The sequence below is a fragment of the Dermacentor andersoni genome, chromosome 3 (assembly GCF_023375885.2).
Source record: "Dermacentor andersoni chromosome 3, qqDerAnde1_hic_scaffold, whole genome shotgun sequence".
Lineage (NCBI taxonomy): Eukaryota > Metazoa > Arthropoda > Arachnida > Ixodida > Ixodidae > Dermacentor > Dermacentor andersoni.
In genome coordinates this window covers 237,143,971-237,162,107 of record NC_092816.1, presented here as the reverse complement: position 1 = coordinate 237,162,107, position 18,137 = coordinate 237,143,971, and the positions used below count along the sequence as shown (strand labels likewise).

Genomic DNA, 18,137 nt, shown 5'->3' with positions numbered 1-18,137 from the left:
CAACCTGATGACGCTGCTACACAGCCTCCTGTGGATAACGACAGAACAGCAGAAGACAGGCTGAATCCTCCGCATCCTGCTACAGTCGAGTTCTTCGCCTGGCAGCCACGCAGTACTGCCTCCTCAGCAACTTTACCTTGCCTACAAATATCGCTTCCGTTCTGGGGCCGTTCCGGGCACGCCACTGCGACGAACGTGGTCATGCAACCACTCCTTTTTTGCTCAGGCTTTCCTGCTACGCACCCTTGCTCAGCTACATTCCGGTTTCGGCCTCATCGATCCTGCCTCCGCTCGTCAACCTGATGACGCTGCTACACAGCCTCCTGTGGATAACGACAGAACAGCAGAAGACAGGCTGAATCCTCCGCATCCTGCTACAGTCGAGTTCTTCGCCTGGCAGCCACGCAGTACTGCCTCCTCAGCAACTTTACCTTGCCTACAAATATCGCTTCCGTTCTGGGGCCGTTCCGGGCACGCCACTGCGACGAACGTGGTCATGCAACCACTCCTTTTTTGCTCAGGCTTTCCTGCTACGCACCCTTGCTCAGCTACATTCCGGTTTCGGCCTCATCGATCCTGCCTCCGCTCGTCAACCTGATGACGCTGCTACACAGCCTCCTGTGGATAACGACAGAACAGCAGAAGACAGGCTGAATCCTCCGCATCCTGCTACAGTCGAGTTCTTCGCCTGGCAGCCACGCAGTACTGCCTCCTCAGCAACTTTACCTTGCCTACAAATATCGCTTCCGTTCTGGGGCCGTTCCGGGCACGCCACTGCGACGAACGTGGTCATGCAACCACTCCTTTTTTGCTCAGGCTTTCCTGCTACGCACCCTTGCTCAGCTACATTCCGGTTTCGGCCTCATCGATCCTGCCTCCGCTCGTCACCCTGATGACGCTGCTACACAGCCTCCTGTGGATAACGACAGAACAGCAGAAGACAGGCTGAATCCTCCGCATCCTGCTACAGTCGAGTTCTTCGCCTGGCAGCCACGCAGTACTGCCTCCTCAGCAACTTTACCTTGCCTACAAATATCGCTTCCGTTCTGGGGCCGTTCCGGGCACGCCACTGCGACGAACGTGGTCATGCAACCACTCCTTTTTTGCTCAGGCTTTCCTGCTACGCACCCTTGCTCAGCTACATTCCGGTTTCGGCCTCATCGATCCTGCCTCCGCTCGTCAACCTGATGACGCTGCTACACAGCCTCCTGTGGATAACGACAGAACAGCAGAAGACAGGCTGAATCCTCCGCATCCTGCTACAGTCGAGTTCTTCGCCTGGCAGCCACGCAGTACTGCCTCCTCAGCAACTTTACCTTGCCTACAAATATCGCTTCCGTTCTGGGGCCGTTCCGGGCACGCCACTGCGACGAACGTGGTCATGCAACCACTCCTTTTTTGCTCAGGCTTTCCTGCTACGCACCCTTGCTCAGCTACATTCCGGTTTCGGCCTCATCGATCCTGCCTCCGCTCGTCAACCTGATGACGCTGCTACACAGCCTCCTGTGGATAACGACAGAGCAGCAGAAGACAGGCTGGATCCTCCGCATCCTGCTACAGTCGAGTTCTTCGCCTGGCAGCCACGCAGTACTGCCACCTAAGCAGCTTTGCCTTGCCTACAAATACCGCTTCCATTCTGGGGCCGTTCGGGGCACGCCGCTGCGACAAACGTGGTCATGCAACCGCTCCTTTTTGCGCAGGTTAGTTACCTCCCTCTCGCTAGTTGCCTCCGAACCAGTAGTCCTTTTCCGGTCGCAGTGTCGTGCCCCTCTGACCTGCTTGATTGTTACGGCAGATTGTTGTGTTTTCATGTTATTTTTGTCTCAATGTCCGTTTGTTATCTCTCTTGCTTGTCATGTCGGGGGATGTCGAAGTGAATCCCGGACCTTCGAACGGTGACGAACTTGTATCACTTGTATCTATTTCACACACGCTGTCTAACTTGGAACAGTCCCAAACCAATATTCTCGCAGAACTTTCGCTAATCCGCGCTGCCGAAACTAACATAGAAGTTCTGGTCGGCCGCCTGTCTTCGCGTGTCGAAGCACTTGAAAAAGTTGTCGAGAATAATCAACCTAACAACTCGACTTCTTGCGCCTTGAAAACAAGCATCGAAAAATTCTCCATGGAAATCAAAGTTCTTGCCAACAAATGTGATGGCGCCGAGAATCGCCTTCGGCGGTCAAATTCGATTTCTTTCGGAATAAAGGATAATAATGGCGTAACCCGGGCAGAGTCCGAGCCCCAGATTGTTTCCTTTTGCTCAGGAAAACATGGCGTTACCGTAAATCCTGACGAAATTGAGCGAGCGCAGCGGCTGGGGCGATTCTAGGCAGACAAAAAGTGCCCTACAGTTGTACAATTCGGGCGTTTCTAAGTTAAATCAAACATTCTATCAGCAGGACCCAAGCTTAAAGATACGTCTTACGCAATTCGTGATGATTATTCAACACGCGTGCGAACAGCCCGAAAAATGCTTTTCATTTACGCCCAAGAAAGAGCACTAACTTTAAGATCCGATTCGACAAGCTCACTATGAATGGCAGACAATTCATATACAATTCCGAAGCAAATTCAGTCGAGGAAGTGCAATTATAGCAATCGCCACGTGCTTGCGGGTCGCCGCCACGCCCCCGGCCGCCGTCACCCTTCGTGAGATACTTCGCACCGACTTATCATACTTTGGCGGTTCTTCTAGCCAATATTCGCAGCTATCTGCCGAAGAAAGACGCTGTTGAAGCCTTCCTAAATGATAGCAGTACAGACGTAGCAATATTTACTGAGTCCTGGCTAACTTCTGATATCTTGAATGATGAGTTGCTAGATGATGTGCGATGTTTAACGGTGTACAGGCGCGACAGAATGGAGCGCAGGGGTGCTGTGTGCTTGTTTTCGTGAGGTCGAGTATGCCCTCTTTCTGTGTCTACCCAATCAGCAATCATGAGATTGTTGCTCTGAAATTAACACTGCCTTCCAGTACAATCACTTTCATTTCATGCTATCGTGCCCCGGACGCCAACATTTCATCTGTTAACCAACTGTACTCAATCCTACTGATTCTTCAGGCCCGCTATCGCCGCTCGAGGTACTTACTTTGTGGAGATTTCTACTTCCCTGACATTAACTGGCTTGACTTATCGGCGCACGGTGGCCAATCGAAAGAGTTTATTAATTTAGTTCTTACCTTCAATCTTACACAAACAGTTGACATGCCAACCCGCCAAAACAATACTCTTGACCTTGTTCTTGCTTCGAACCCTGAATTCATACAGTCATTATCATGCATTCCCGGTTTCAGCGATCATTGATCTTTATTGTTCGACTGTCCGTACCCATCCCTACTCGTCAACCACCTGTCAAATATATTCGAGACTATAAGAAGGCTGACATTCACAATATTATCATAGAGCTGGACAAATTTTTTCATTACTTCTGCATGTCCTCCACTTCCAGAACCGTAACTGAAAATTGGCTGCTTTCAAACAAAAATTGTTATCACTCGTAGACCAATATGTACCCCTTGTTTGCATTCTAGGCGATGCCAGCAGACCCTGGTTTTCTAATCCATTCAGAAAATTTTCAAACAAAAAGAAACGACTCTTCCAGGCAGCAAAACATCCGGCTAGCGCTGTGCTTTGGGAAAGGTATTTTTCTTGTCTTCGCGATTACAAAAAAACTTTTGCTATGCTCAAAAAGAAACTTTTATCATCTGGATCTACAGGACATTATTCGCTTCAATCCAAAACAATTCTGGCAACTGTTAACTCGCGCCATTAAGTCTTCACATAATATCTCATTGGTTAGCAAGAACGGTTCTGAAGTTCCACCAGACAAACGCAGCGATGTAATGAATTCTTACTTTTTCTCAGTTTTTGCTAATGTACCGACCTTAGGTATCCTTCCCCTATCTATATTTCCGTTTTCACAGATGCCGCCCATGATCACCACTACACATGGTATCATAAAACTTATTGAAAGGCTTAAAGTTTCAAGCCCCTCGGGACCGTATAATATATCATCTAAGATACTGAAATGCACCAAGGCCATATCAAGCCAGTTTCTGCAAATAATATTCGTACAACCGATTGCTACCGGCTCAATTCCAGACGACTGGAAGCTGAGCAAGGTAGTACCGGTTTTTAAAGCAGGTAACCGTTGTCATCCTTATAACTACCGATCGATTTCACTAACATGCATTGCTTGCAAACTACTAGAGCATATAATATATTCACAAGTTGCATCTCACCTTGATTCCAACAGCTTATTTTTCCAAACCAGTGCGGCTTCAGGTCCGGTTACTCATGCGAAACTCAACTTTTCCATTTTGCTATCGATCTTCTCCTAAATTTATATTCCTCATTTCAGACGGACGTCATATATCTCGATTTCTCGAAAGCTTTTGATCGCATACCCCATGAGGGCCTTTTAGCCAAACTTTCATGCTTGTGTCTTGATCCGCTGATATTAACATGGCTTCGTTGTTTTCTATCCAGTCGTTGTCAATCGACTGTTATCGATAATGATCATTCGCCCACAACTGAAGTTCTTTGTGGCATCCCGCAGGGCTCGGTGCTCGGCCCACTTTTGTTTGTAATCTTCATAAACCATCTTCCTTCCGGCATTTCATCGTGCATTCGTCTTTTCGCAGACGACTGCGTCTTGTACCGCCGCATAACCACATACAATGATCAGTTGTAGCTTCAAAATGACTTAGAATTGAAGACTGGTGTTCGACATGGCTAATGAAGCTGAATGTATCAAAGTGCAAATACACGCAGGTAACACGCAAGCGCACTAACCTCAGCTACTCATATTTGTTGTACTCAACCACCCTTTTCCAAGTTGAATCTTACCGTTATCTAGGAATTCACATCACCAGCAAGCTCACCAGGTCCGAGCACATCACGAAAATTGCAGCTGATTCATCGAAATCACTTGGGTTCATCAGACGGCTGATGCAGCTGATGGTTTAGAGTGCTGCGTATTGCACTCTGCTCGAGCACCAGATGATCCCCTATGCGTTGAAGTGGCCTCGCCCGGATGGGTATTTTTCCCAGCAGGACTTTTCTCCCGTTCACACATCGAAGGACGTGGCGCGCCTTTTGGAAAAGCGAGGGGTAATGCAACTTCAGTGGTGCGCGAAGGGTGCCGACATGAACATTATAGAGCACGTTTGGGGCCGTATGAAAGTGAACCTTTCGAAGAGGTCACTAGAATTGGCGGACTACGACCAACTATGGGAAGCAATAGAACATTAGTGGAAGCGCCTTCAGCGTGATACCGCATTCATCAAGGCTCTCTACGCGTCTCTGCCCCAAAGAATGGAGGCCGCCGTTCAAGTCGATGGTGACATGACGCGTTATTAGGCCACCAACGAACAAAACAAAGGACGAGCGTAAGCTGCGATGACGCTATTGCCTTATTTAATTTGCTTCAATATCTTTTTAATATTAGGCAAGCGCCAATGAACTTATTTTGAACTCACCCTTAAAGACCATTTTTTTCTGATTTACAAGATCTACCATAAATCAATATCCAAGTCAGGAACAGTGCAACCTTTTGTAACGATTCGGCGCAAAAAGTTATCAGCGACGCAATATCTGACAGTGTTATCGCCGCTTGCTGGCGATGCGAAGTTCCGCACTGTGCAGACACACGGCGGGAGTGCGAACAGTTGGAGTGCGAACAGTTGTTAGAACAGCGTCCCCCTTTCCACTTTGTTTCCCACATAGCTCACATAGCTGGGTCTGAGGGTGTTTTCTACGCGTTCCTGTGTTCCCTTTCATAGTGCTCATAATAGTACATCATTGAGTTCATTGTGCTGCCACCGTGCAGTCACGACGTAATACTCTAATACTCTAATATTATAGAGAAATTGTATTATAGCTGTGTCTTACCAGTACTCACCTACGGGGCAGAAACCTGCAGGCTTACGAAAAGGGTTCTACTTAAATTGAGGACGACGCAACGAGCTATGGAAAGAAGAATGATGGGTGTAACGTTAAGGGATAAGAAAAGAGCCGATTGGGTGAGGGAACAAACACGAGTTAATGACATCTTAGTTGAAATCAAGAAAAAAAATGGGCATGGGCAGGGCATGTAATGAGGAGGGAAGATAACCGATGGTCATTAAGTGTTACGGACTAGATTCCTAGGGAAGGGAGGCGTAGCAGGGGGCGGCAGAAGGTTAGGTTGGCGGATGAGATTAAGAAGTTTGCAGGGACGACATGGCCACAATTAGTGTATGACCGGGGTTGTTGGAGAAGTATGGGAGAGGCCTTTGCCCTGCAGTGGGCGTAACCAGGCTGATGATGATCAGGATGATGACTCTAATGGGATTTCCTCTCACGATACAAATCCATCATCGACGGCGATCGAACAGATGTTCAACTTTCTCTTTTCGCGGCCTCCGTTTGACAATTCCGCTGAACAGCCCACTAAGTAGGTCGTCGCTGAAAAGACCAACATTGAACCGCAAGCCGCTGTTGTTTTACGCTCGTCCTGCGGAACAATGCCTGACGCCGCTGTTTTGTTTCCCCTTCTGAGATATTCATCGCGAAAAATACTGTGTTGCTCCCCTTTGCGACCCTCGATTTTTGACCTTCGAGCACACACACAAACGAAACACGACAAAGAAGACAGCACAAGCTCTTGTTCAGCAACTGAATTATTTATTTTAAGAAAGAGATTATATACCCAGTAATCATGAAATCCATGTGGATTACATGTAGAAAGCATCGTATCCTCTGGAGTGATCATTGAACAAGATCTCCTCGTTTGCCAGTTGTTTACTTTGTCCAGCGCACAGCGGTAATTCATGTCTGCCGCCTGCCCAGTATAATTTCACTTGTGGTATCAACCTTTTGCGTTTGCATTGCTGTTGTGGCAGTTAACAACACAAAATGAATTTTCAGTCTTCCGAAGAGGCGCCATCGCAACAAAAGACGTTTCGCACGCAGCGCGAGCGCAACATTGAAGGGAAGCGACGGAATTTTACACCTGTGGGAGGTGAAATTTTCTGCCAGGGGAGGTACGGGCGCTGGCGTCTAGGATGAAACTTGACGTGCGGACGTCTACATGCCATGCTGTAGTTCGTTGACTCTTTCTTATAAAGCATGCAAGCATCTGAAGACAAGAAACAATTTTCAATTAGGCCACCGATCGCACTGCAACAAGTCTCCCCAAAAAGCGTTAAGGTACGTCCTCACTTGGGGAAATAAGCGCGCGCAATGTGGCGCACTTGAAAGCGCGCCTTGCAAAAGGCGCTTTCGCAGCAATTTTCTCGGCCGCGCGAGGATGGGTCGCGAACCCATTTTTTTTTCCCGGTGCCGCGTTTCTGCGAACCCGAGCGAGCCAATCACAGGCGCCGAAGTCGTCACGTGGGCGGTGAGGTCAATTCTCTCGCCGCCGAACCCGACCGGCGCGCGCACCGTGTCCGAGGTAGCAACGACTGAAACGCACAGGAATTCTCTCCCTCTCCCTAGGAATCTCGAGAGAGGGAGAGTACTCCCGCCTGCCCGCCGCTCTCCGTGACGGCGAAGCGCAGTGGTGTGGCCTTCGGAAACCGGCGCGCACTGCGCGCCGCCTTGTGTGCGCTTATTCCCGCAAATGAGGACTTATCTTCATGTGCGTTTAAATCGTGCATATGAAGCGCGGCACAGAAGTAGTGAAACATGTCTTTCTTAAGGCCGTACACCAGAACCTTTGCTTCAGGCGGCCAACCAATGTGTTCAATCTAAGCATGCAGCGAGGCCTATCTTGAAAAATAGCAGTACTATGACCAGAAGGAAACTATGTACTGACTGAAACGAGAGAGGTACAACGGTTGACATTTTGTTTCGTTATGTTGCAGTTCGTGAGGAGTACCTGCGTGGGTATCGGCATATGCGAACGACTGATCAGCGGCGCAACATTTAAGGTGAGGTAGTTCAGTTACTGGAGCTTGCCAACGCGTGGGGTTTGTTGAAACTTAAGAGGAAGCTTTAGATCGGGGCCAACTCCGATGCGGCCTATTCAAATACATGTGAAACGCAAGAACGCTTTTCTGAGGTAACCCCTAGACTGATTTCAATGAAATTTCTTGAATATAAGACGGAAAGATCAATTGTAGTGACTGGTGGAAGCAGAATTTCGATTTAGCGCCTGAGTTTTGTCGAAATAAATTTCGAAAATTCGAAAGTTTGAAAAAACATATTGAAGCATGTAGTTTACAAATTAATAGCTCTGCATCAAGAACAGGTATCGCAGTTCTGTAAACGATGCCCATTAGATCACTGCAAGCGGACAAGTTTGATATGTCATTTTATATGTTACGTGAATTTGTTAAGTTTTTGACAATGATTTTGCAAAAGCAGTATTTTCATATTACTAATTTTTTTGTGATTCATTTGTAAAACTTCAATTTTGTCCGCTTTAGATCTGCTATTACGTTCAATTCACAGAATTCTGATAACGCTTTTCATTGCTGAGTTACAGAGTCGTAAACTTGATAGATTCGTTTTCAGAAAATTTTCAATTTTTGCCAATCTTTAAAAGAAATTGCCTACCTAAATGAAAAATGCAAAACAGTCACTGGATTTTGATTTTGTCTTTCGAATGCAACAAACTTCCTCAACCTTGGCGCAGTGATTGCCGAGAAAAAACATTCTCCTTTTACATCTACTTAGATAGGAAACTCTAGCTGAAGTTTCCTCTTGAGCCTGATGCATCGGTTTATTAGGCCACTGTTAGATCCGGTAAAACTTGAGGTCGTGCCGAAGCCACATTATATGGCAATGAAAACAATACGTTTATAGAGAGTGCAAAATTAGGTTTCATCTTGTTCCCCGTTCATATCTCCTTTCTCCTATGTATTTGTGCATCTGCAAATGGTAAGGTTGATCAGTGCATGCCCGTCCAAACAATAATAATGTGCACGCACAATGCGCACGCACGGTAACCCGCGAACTGCTTTCTTCGTCGCAGGCTGCAGTAACGTCCATTTATGGCTGTCGAGACAGGGATGCTCGCTGTTCTTCAGGCTCTCTCGCCTTGCTTCCACCTCGTCGTGTTGGCCTTGGGAAAAAGTTTCTGGCGCGCTATGCTGGCCCCTGCCACGTATAGCACCAAGGAATCTCAGTCACCTATAAAATATCTCCATTTACACCTAAGCCACAGACTACCACACCCCGAAGTGAAATCGTGCATGTTTCGCAACTAAAAGCTTAACACTACGACAATCAGTACCCACCACAGCTAGCGTCAGGTCGTGGCCTTCCCCATCAGGGTTAGTGTCACATGGAATCAAAACCATTGCGACGCTCTTGCCTCTCAACTACCGATTGCGACAGCGATGTCAGTGTGAGTGAGCACTCGCGGGGCCCTTCGCGCTGTACGTACTACGCGTATGTAAAGCGCACCCAGCCTCTAGTCCAGACCGTATGTTTGCTATGATGGTCTCCAGTAGCGTTCAGGGTGGAAGTCCGTTTATAACTCCTCCGGTAGCTTCCTCTCCGGTGGCAGCGTATACGCTAACGTCATGCGAACGTCCGTTGATAGCGACGGAGTGGACTCGGCACGCCTGCTCCGCTACCTCCTGACTCGATGTCGAAAGTATGGTGATATTGGAGCCGGGCTTTATACGGAGCCAAAATTATTGATCTGTTATTTGGTAGTCGCAGGCCGTGACGATCGCCTCGATGAGGGCCGGCGTGCTGATAGTTTTCAAAGGCAGTCTCTGGTGGGGTTGGATGACTATCTTGAAGTCATCCTTTAGAAGAGGAAGAAAAGAAATGACGTGCAGTGCGAAGGGCGAGGACTGCGAGAGAAGACATACCCAGCGCTGACTTGTTGGAAGTCAGCGCTCTGTATGTCTTCTCTCGAAGTCCTTGTCCTTCGCGCTGTACGTCATTTTTAGTCATGAATTACCAACTAGCCCAAGCAACCACCCTAAGAGGAGGAAATTTGGAGATCCCTCTTCGTCGTTTCCTTAGTTTCGCCGGGTTAGTGCTGCCCGTTGGGTGCGTTTCTCGCTTGCGCTCTCGCGCCTACTGCTTGTTTTGTCGTAGTGTCAGGACTGTCTGCCAGTCTTCGCCCGTCCGCAGGTGTCCCTCGGCGATGTGGTGAACGGAGCCTGCTATTCCGTTTTCTGTTCTGTCTAGATTTGTTAGATCGATGTTCTCTGCTGGTGCGGTCTCACCTTGCATTGTCGTCGTCGACTGAAGTTCGCTAAGCGTTCCCGTAGCCATGCCCAGGTAGAACGGTTGCCGCCGTTCGCGTTCCTCACGCGTCAGAGCAGCACCGGCTGCTGCGCCGAGCTGGTGTCGGGGTTATCGACGCTGCCCCGTGGTCCGGATATGTAGGAACGCTGGGCTCCGCGAGCTTCACCAACGGCCACGTAGGTAGCACGCCGTTGTTCCTTATGTCCTCACGAGTCGACTAGTATATCTGTACCGTGGCTGGAAGCACTAGTGTTGCAATGTGGCCTTGTGGTTAAAGCATCTTCAAGGGGAAAAAATTAAATTATGGGGTTTTACGTGCCAAAACCACTTTCTGATTATGAGGCACGCCGTAGTGGGGGACTCCGGAAATTTGGACCACCTGGGGTTCTTTAACGTGCACCTAAATCTAAGTACACGGGTGTTTTCGCATTTCGCCCCCACCGAAATTCGGTCGCCGTGGCCGGGATTCGATCCCGCGACCTCGTGCTCAGCAGCCCAACACCATAGCCACTGAGCAACCACGGCGGGTAACTCTTCAAGGGGAGTATGGTAGCGCAAATAAAAGACGGGACGAAAGAAGACGCATAGGGACACACACAGCGCTGTGTGTGTCCCTATGTCTCTTCTTTGGTCTCTTCTTTGGTCCCGTGTGCTGCTGTTCCGTTGCTCTCTTCAAAACTACAGCGAAGAATATTCTTGTTGTGGCGGAAAAATTGGGGTAAAGTGCAGCGCAGTAACTGGTCGCTCAGTAGAGGACACCTCAGCCGCGCTGCACAAGAGGGAGGGGGAATGAAAGTGAGGAGTCATAGCATCAACAGCACCAAGACGCCGCAGGCGTAGAAGGTGGCTTGGCTCTCGGCGATCTGCATAGGCGACGGCCTACGCGTATGTGGCGGTAAGTCGCGCCTAGTCACGCTGAAGCAGAGCTTCTTGTGCGGCGAGGGCCGCGACGCACGTTTGCCGTACATTCCCGTCAATGTTTGGCCAGTTGCCGGGCAGGGCACGCAGTGCAGCAGCGAGCGTGGCTATGAGCGAGTTTCTTGGGTCGTTGCTCGGCGCGGCTGAGGGGCCGTGAGACGGCTCAGCTGTAGCTGTGTGGGTGCTGTGACCACGCAGGGTGTCGCTGTAAAATCGGCCCTGCCGGATGGTCTTAGACGGAGCAGGAGCGGCGGTGTGCGGCGATGCAGCGCGGGCTCCGGCCAGCTCAAGCGCTTTTTTGCGCGAAAGGGGCCGGTACGAGGAGGACAACAGTACGGCCGCCTTTCTCTCGAGCTTCCTACTCGGGACAGCGCGGATCATTCGTCGAGTGTCGGCCATCACAATTAATGCAGCGCGGTATATCTGTAGGGCAGGCTTTTCTTGGATGCGAATCACCACAGCGGAAGCCGCGGAAACATGTGGCGCCGGCATGGCCGAACACGCCGCAGTGGTCGCATGGAGTGGCTGGGGCAGTGGAGCACGAAAGGCGCGCAGTTGCTTGAAGAGCCGCACGTTGGTTGGCACGACGCTCCCGGCAACGGTGCCGCTTGCGCCACTTCGCGAGGATGAAAGCACCGCGACAAGGGCTTCTATGTTTTCACTGACTGTGTGGGCATCGAAGAAAGGGTCGACACCATAGATGATGCCCACACAAGACTGGTTGTGTAGGGATTTTGACCGCACCGCCACGCCGCCGATGACAAACACTTCAAGGAGAGGCGCCGAGTCGGCGCAGCGCGCCGCATCCACAGCCACCACATTTCGACGAAAATTGACGCAAACGCGACTCACGCTTTATAGACGACAGACTCTGGAGTTTTACAAGACGCGTAGAGCCACCTACCTGTGAAAATAGGCTCTACTTGAGTAGTGCGAAGCCCGACTCCCTTGCTAAGTTGCCTATGCAGCTAGCGACTGCGAAACAACGATATAACTACATTTTGGTCCATATAGCGAGCGTTTTGCGCATTTAACACCCAGACAGGGAGCTATGGATCTCTACGCTATAGTCGGACGCGCCTCCAAACTGCCATAAAGCGCTTGCTGGCTCACTCTTCAGACTGATGGCGGAGAGAGAGAGTAAAACATATTTATTAATAATATTTGAATGGCGAGAGCAGTGTGGGAGGAACCCTCAGTCCAGGGTCCCCATGATGATTCCGGCGATGTTTCGAGCCCGTTGTATCACAGCTTAGAGGACCTCGGGAGGTCCGTCGCGGAGGGCATCGTCCCACAGTTTTTTGTTGCGTAGGGGGTAAAGGAGAGTTGGCAAGGGAGGAAAGAGGTTTGCAGTGCACTCAATCGTGACGTGGAAGATTGTGGGCGAGCTGCCACAGCCAGGGCAACGATCTGCATACCAGTGTGGGTAGAATTTATTGAGAGATACAAGATTTGGGAAAGTAGCGGTTTATAACTGGCGTAATGCCACTGTTTCCTCCCTCCCGCGAGAAGGACGGCGGTGGTGCGGCGTGGGTGCGACAAATGCGTGTATAATAACGGAGTATGTCTTTGTAACGGAGCAAGGGATCCCCCCACTCTGAACTAGTCGCCTCACCATGCCGAGTCGCCCGGAGGGAAATTTCTCTGGCAACCGCATGTGCGCGTTCGTTAGCCGGCAGCGAGGTATGACCAGGAGTCCAGAGTAAGTGGATGCGGGGAGATGTGGTTGGTGTATTTTGCGGGATCTGTTTGAGAATTTGGTGCGCCGCTCTCGGAATGCCACGTCCTGATAGGAACGCCCGGCATGCCTGTTGCGAGTCCGTCAATATATACACTTCCTCAGGAACACGGATTGCGTATCGAATTGCAAGAGCAACACCGAGAATTTCTCCGTAAGCGGCATTTGTTCCGTGCATTGCAGCAGAGTCTCTCAGAGATTCGGTGCCATCCAAAACTACCGAGGTATAGCCCTCTTGAGTGCGTGATGTGTCCGTGTATAAAGTATGTGTTTCCGGGATGTTTGCAAGCATGCGGCCAATGTATGGTACACGGGCTTTTCGCCGCCCTTTGTCATACTCGGGGTGCATATTCAGTGGCAATGGATGAATACTTAGGGCTTGGCGTATCGCTGACGACCAGATCGTAGGACGGCTTTCAGACTCAAGGGGTGGGACAGAGTATCCTAGCCGTGTGAGAAGATGACGACGGCAACCGCGATAGCTCCACGTGCTACGAAGAAACGCCGCAATCGACGCTACTGTTGCGTTGTAAATTGCCATGAACGTGAAGGACTGAATAACAACGTTCAGTTTTACCGATTTCCGTCGCGATCGTATGAAGGGGAAAGGCGAGAGCGCTGGATACTGGCCGTTCAACCTGTTGGGTAATCGAATTACTTGCATTCCCCACAACACAGCGGCTCGCGTGAGAAAGTGCGACAATTGTGTTCTGCTGTAATTGTGTTGCGTAGCCCTGACGGAGGACCGCGGTAGCCAAGCGGAAACTCAAGAATCTGCAGCCGCCACTGCGTTGGCAACAGAAAAAACAGCGTTGCGAACCATCCTGCGTATGTGCGATTGATATTTCCACCTGTTAACAGACGTCCGCCTCCGTTTGACTCAACAAGTGGAACGGAGAGATTTGGCAGGTCAGTTTAACCAAACATCTTAGTTCATTTATGAATTCAGAATCTTATTCTAGAGCATCGTTGTATCGCGAGCTCATTTCTACTTTCGGTATTTCGCATGTCCTGCGCCGATACAACAAGCACGCTGCGCAATGTGCTGAGCCTGCTCGACTGCGTTTTTCAAATGTGAGCAATAAAGTTGCTGTACGAGCACTGAATGAGTAATTGCGAAGTAACGCACGTGTGCAAAGAAAAAAAATGTCGCGTTTATTTACATCTATTTGTGCGCGCATGTTGCTCGAAGCGTCTGCGAAAAGTGCCAAGGTACTGAGCGATGCTGTAGCTCATGCGAGAAAGAAATATGTGGCGCGTAGGCACTGTAGGAAGCTTACTTTCGTTATGATCGCACGCTGTTTGCTACCTTGGAAAACGTTTTCTGTTTGCTGCCCTCAAAAAACCTATGGAAGGATTTACTCTCTTTAAATAATTGCGAGAAAGAACATTACGATAATAACTTGCATAAAAATAAAGGAGATTGGTACCTAAGTCTTGTGTTCAATACATTTTCATTATGAACCAAATTGAAAAGCTTAGGTTTTTATGCTGATATGATCATAAACAAACCTGATGCTCTCGGTACTTGCGAGCTGCAGCACGCCGAAATAACACCTAGCTGAGACTTCGTTAATATTGTACACGTATTTCGCCCTGCTGAGCTTCCTCCCTTTCCGAAGCGTGGATGGGCGGAAGAAGCTTTCCAGGTCCTTGATTATTAGGAAACCGTGCCTGAACACAATCGAAAGCGGAGGGTCCATTGTGGCCTATGCACCTTCGCTTGTGGACAGCTCTTTTTGCACTACTCAGTTCGCGCCAAGTCTGCGATGGGGGCGCTGGTGACGGGTTTTTCCGCAGCGCCGCCTGGGCAGAGTCTGAGGTCTATATGGAGGAGAGCGGTGCGGCGATGGTGTTTCGCGAGAGGGCAAGGAAGGTGGCGTTTCAACCGGTGGGCCGGTACAGCATGCTGACGGTGAGGTCGAGAGCGGCACCACCGTCTGCGGATGGAGTTTGCGGCGGGAAGCCCACTAACCGTCGAAAACATGGTCTCCTTTTTTTCCGGCGTTCTTAGGCTGCACCGCTGTGGCCTGACAGGCTTGGGCGTCGTCGCCGACCACTGACGATGGCGAGTGGCTCGGGGTGTGCTTCTCTGTCTCCTCAGCGACAGGGGCTGGGGCGAGCGTACTCGGCCGGTTTTCATGGCACGAAGGGCCGTCGGCGGAGTCTTCATCTCCGACGGGAGCAGCCGCCGCCATCGAGGGCGAGTCCTCCTCCGCCGCGGGCGCGGTGGACACCGTGTAGTTGAGCGGGGGCGACGAGCAGGCCTCCGGCAACTAAAGCGAGCAGAGATTCGGTCGGACAGGACTTGACATGGGCGAGTAGGTGCGTGAAGAGTGAAGTGTCACCACCGTCGATACTGGCGGGTGGCAAGTAGAAAGTGCCGGAGCTCTCGGAGGTGCCAGCGGGTGACGGGTAGCGGAGGCAACCGTCGGCCGAGGCAGCCGAAATCGAGGATTCCTCCCCGGTGTTTTCCGATTGGTCCACTTCAGCGGGCAATGCGGCGAGGTGGCGGTCGTCAGCCACACTTGGCACCGCGAAACCAAAGGGAGCCTCCTGGTAAGACGGGGCGGGCGCGGATGCTGTCGCACTCACTGGCGTGGGCGGGCGTGACCTCGCGGCGCAGCGGTAATCCTCGGCTGTTTTAGAGGCCGTCGTGGCGGCTGACGGAGGACGTTTGGTGCATGCGTGCAGGCCGCGCGTCCTGCGCAAGCCGGGATGTGACACGCACCCTGGACGAGGTTGTAATCCAGGTACATGTGGCTGCAAGATGAAGAAGTCGATGCCACGGTTGCGTCCTTACGAAGGTTCGAGGCGGAAGGCGGGAATAGCTGACGGATCGTCAAACATAGGGTACGAGCCTCGGTGAGGTATAGAGCGGCTCACCAATCCATGTCGCTTGCCGTGTGAGCCCTGAGAAGGGCTGCGCTCAGGAGTGCGGTCGAGGGCGAAAGGAAGCGCGCGCGAGAAATAGCGGGCGAGACGTACTCGTCTCGCCCGCTATTTTTTTGTCGCTACCCGCCCCTCTCCCCCCCGAGTATATTCCTGTATTTATTCCATTGACAAGGTAATAAAACGATAGTTGCAAGTAGCGCTCTGTGGTGTGTGTTTCTCTTCTGTGTGCCCCGTCAAAAAGTTACGTAATCTAACCTCTAATTTCTGCAGCATCCACGGGGCCCGCAGACCGGCGGGAGGCGCAGGCTTCTCCACGAATGCGTCATTTCGACAAATCAGGCAGGCCGACAGCATCCAATAAGAGCCAAAGCTTAAGGGGCCAAATATGGTGGCGCAAACACTTCGCATACAAAATCAATTCGCCCATAACTAATCAATATTTGACGCCCGATACAGCCGAGTGTGGGAAGAGGGCGCGACACCTGCACGTAGTGACATTAGGTGCGGCGCAGTCGGCTGAGCGGGAAAACATACCCGAGGCGCCGTCGCTGTCATTTCTGCAACAAAGGCTTCCCCCGCATCGGGGACCCCACAAGATTTGCGGAAAGAAAGAAAAGGGGCCCGCGGTATACTCCTTTCCCGACACCTCGCCCCACTTGTTATAAAGCAGTTATTACAAACGAAAGGGGCTCAAAAATTTAAACGCGTATATTGGGGCTTCATATAAGAAAACTAATGTATCCGCAAGGAAAATGTAAAATAACGTAAAAACAAGCCAACAAACACGTCTTACCAAAATGGAAAAAAATGAACAAGGAAAGCATTATTAAAGATCATTCAGGCGCGCTACACAAGAAAATTAACACTGAAGATTATTCACTTGCGCTGCAATACACATCATTGTCCGTGTCGTAAGCAGCGATGGTTCCAGGTTTGGCCTCGTTATGGAATGTCTTCGAGTCGGAGTCAAGTTCAGTCCCGGCGTGGGCCGAGTTCTCTACGACGCGCACTCTTTCGTTGGGCTCTGTCTCGCACACAGGATCACTACGCTAACCGCACTCGCGCACACCACCCCTCAAGTCGCACTCGCGCAGAGCATAACTTGGATCACACACTTGGATCACACACTCGGATCAAATGTCCGTCAACAGACTCGTCGTCTGCGTCGTCATCATCGGAGCACTGTCTGACGTAGCGCGGTTCTAGCCACGCTAAATTAACAACGTTGCGTTTTTTGCCATTTCTATCCACTCGCCGATTCGCCGATTCGCTTAAGACGGAAGAGCCCGTCGTATCGGTGAAGAAGTTTTGTTGTCTCTTCCCGAGCACTGAAAGCATACCACCTAATATGGACATGTACGGGTTTACAATCGGAACGCTCGCGTCTCCTACTGCAAGCCGGTCTCCGCTACAGTGTGAAAACCAGCTATGACCGCTGGATACATGACAACAGATTCCACAAAACACTGCTTCAATTCATACACAACACAGGCCTCACAGCACACGTATAATACACATATATGCTCCAAGAAATATGTCTTAAGGGCAAGTGTTTATCGCATTAAAAAAAATGGCTGTGGCTTAGCTAAGGTTAAGCCCAGGATGCGAAGCATACTAGCCTTTATTTTAGTTGTTGAACCACTGTTTAGCCTGGTGAACTGCTGTTGCTTGGCTATATTTGGTTCGGCTAGAGGAAGAAACAACTCATGCGTTACTCTGCTTCGCCTTCAAGAGTGGAACGCGACAGCGTTCCCGTCGACCCGCCAAGGGGTGTAAGACAATGGGCTACGGCGCAGCGACTACGCGCCCCGCATTGGACGCGGTGAGCGTCGAGCAACGCAGCGTTCGGCGCGGCAACGAAATGTGCGCCTGAGCAAGCGACGGACGCCTGAGCCTTAGAAACAGCTCCTTTCTAAGGCAACACCGCATTCACTAGAGGCGCTTTTGTACCGCTTTGAAGCATCGTACTCGTGGCTCAGTGGTAGCGTCTCCGTCTCACACTCCGGAGACCCTGGTTCGATTCCCACCCAGCCCATCTTGCAAAAGTTGAGCCAAAGCCACCTAGAAACAAGCGCAGCTGCTTATATACCGCCGCGACGCCGCGAGCGACGGCGCGAGTTGGAGCCCCGTTTCTCCTCTGTCGTGACGTCACGGTGTCACGTGGTCAGCCTTGAAGGCGACGCCGCGAGCGACGGCGCGAGTTGGAGCCGCGTTTCTCCTCTGTCGTGACGTCACGGTGTCACGTGGTATTGCATGGGGTCACTAAAGGTCATTGAAGGCGACACCGCCGCGCCTGAGGAGCTGGGTTGAGCTCTAGTAATATGCTTCGCATAAAAGGATTCCACAAATAAACCAAGTCGCCTGCATGGTAGACTGCACTGCGTCGT

At 50.7% G+C, this 18,137-nt stretch overlaps 1 protein-coding gene across 2 annotated transcripts in view; it reads left to right on the top strand.

Moving 5' to 3' along the window:
• Positions 1-18,137, top strand: part of LOC129386004 (uncharacterized) — a 162,231-nt gene that overhangs the window by 58,367 nt on the left and 85,727 nt on the right. For both annotated transcript variants that reach the window (XM_055073204.1, XM_055073199.1), the window contains exon 3: positions 7,853-7,918. In XM_055073204.1, the coding sequence (XP_054929179.1) occupies positions 7,853-7,918 (66 nt within the window). The remainder of the gene's footprint in view (positions 1-7,852; positions 7,919-18,137) is intronic.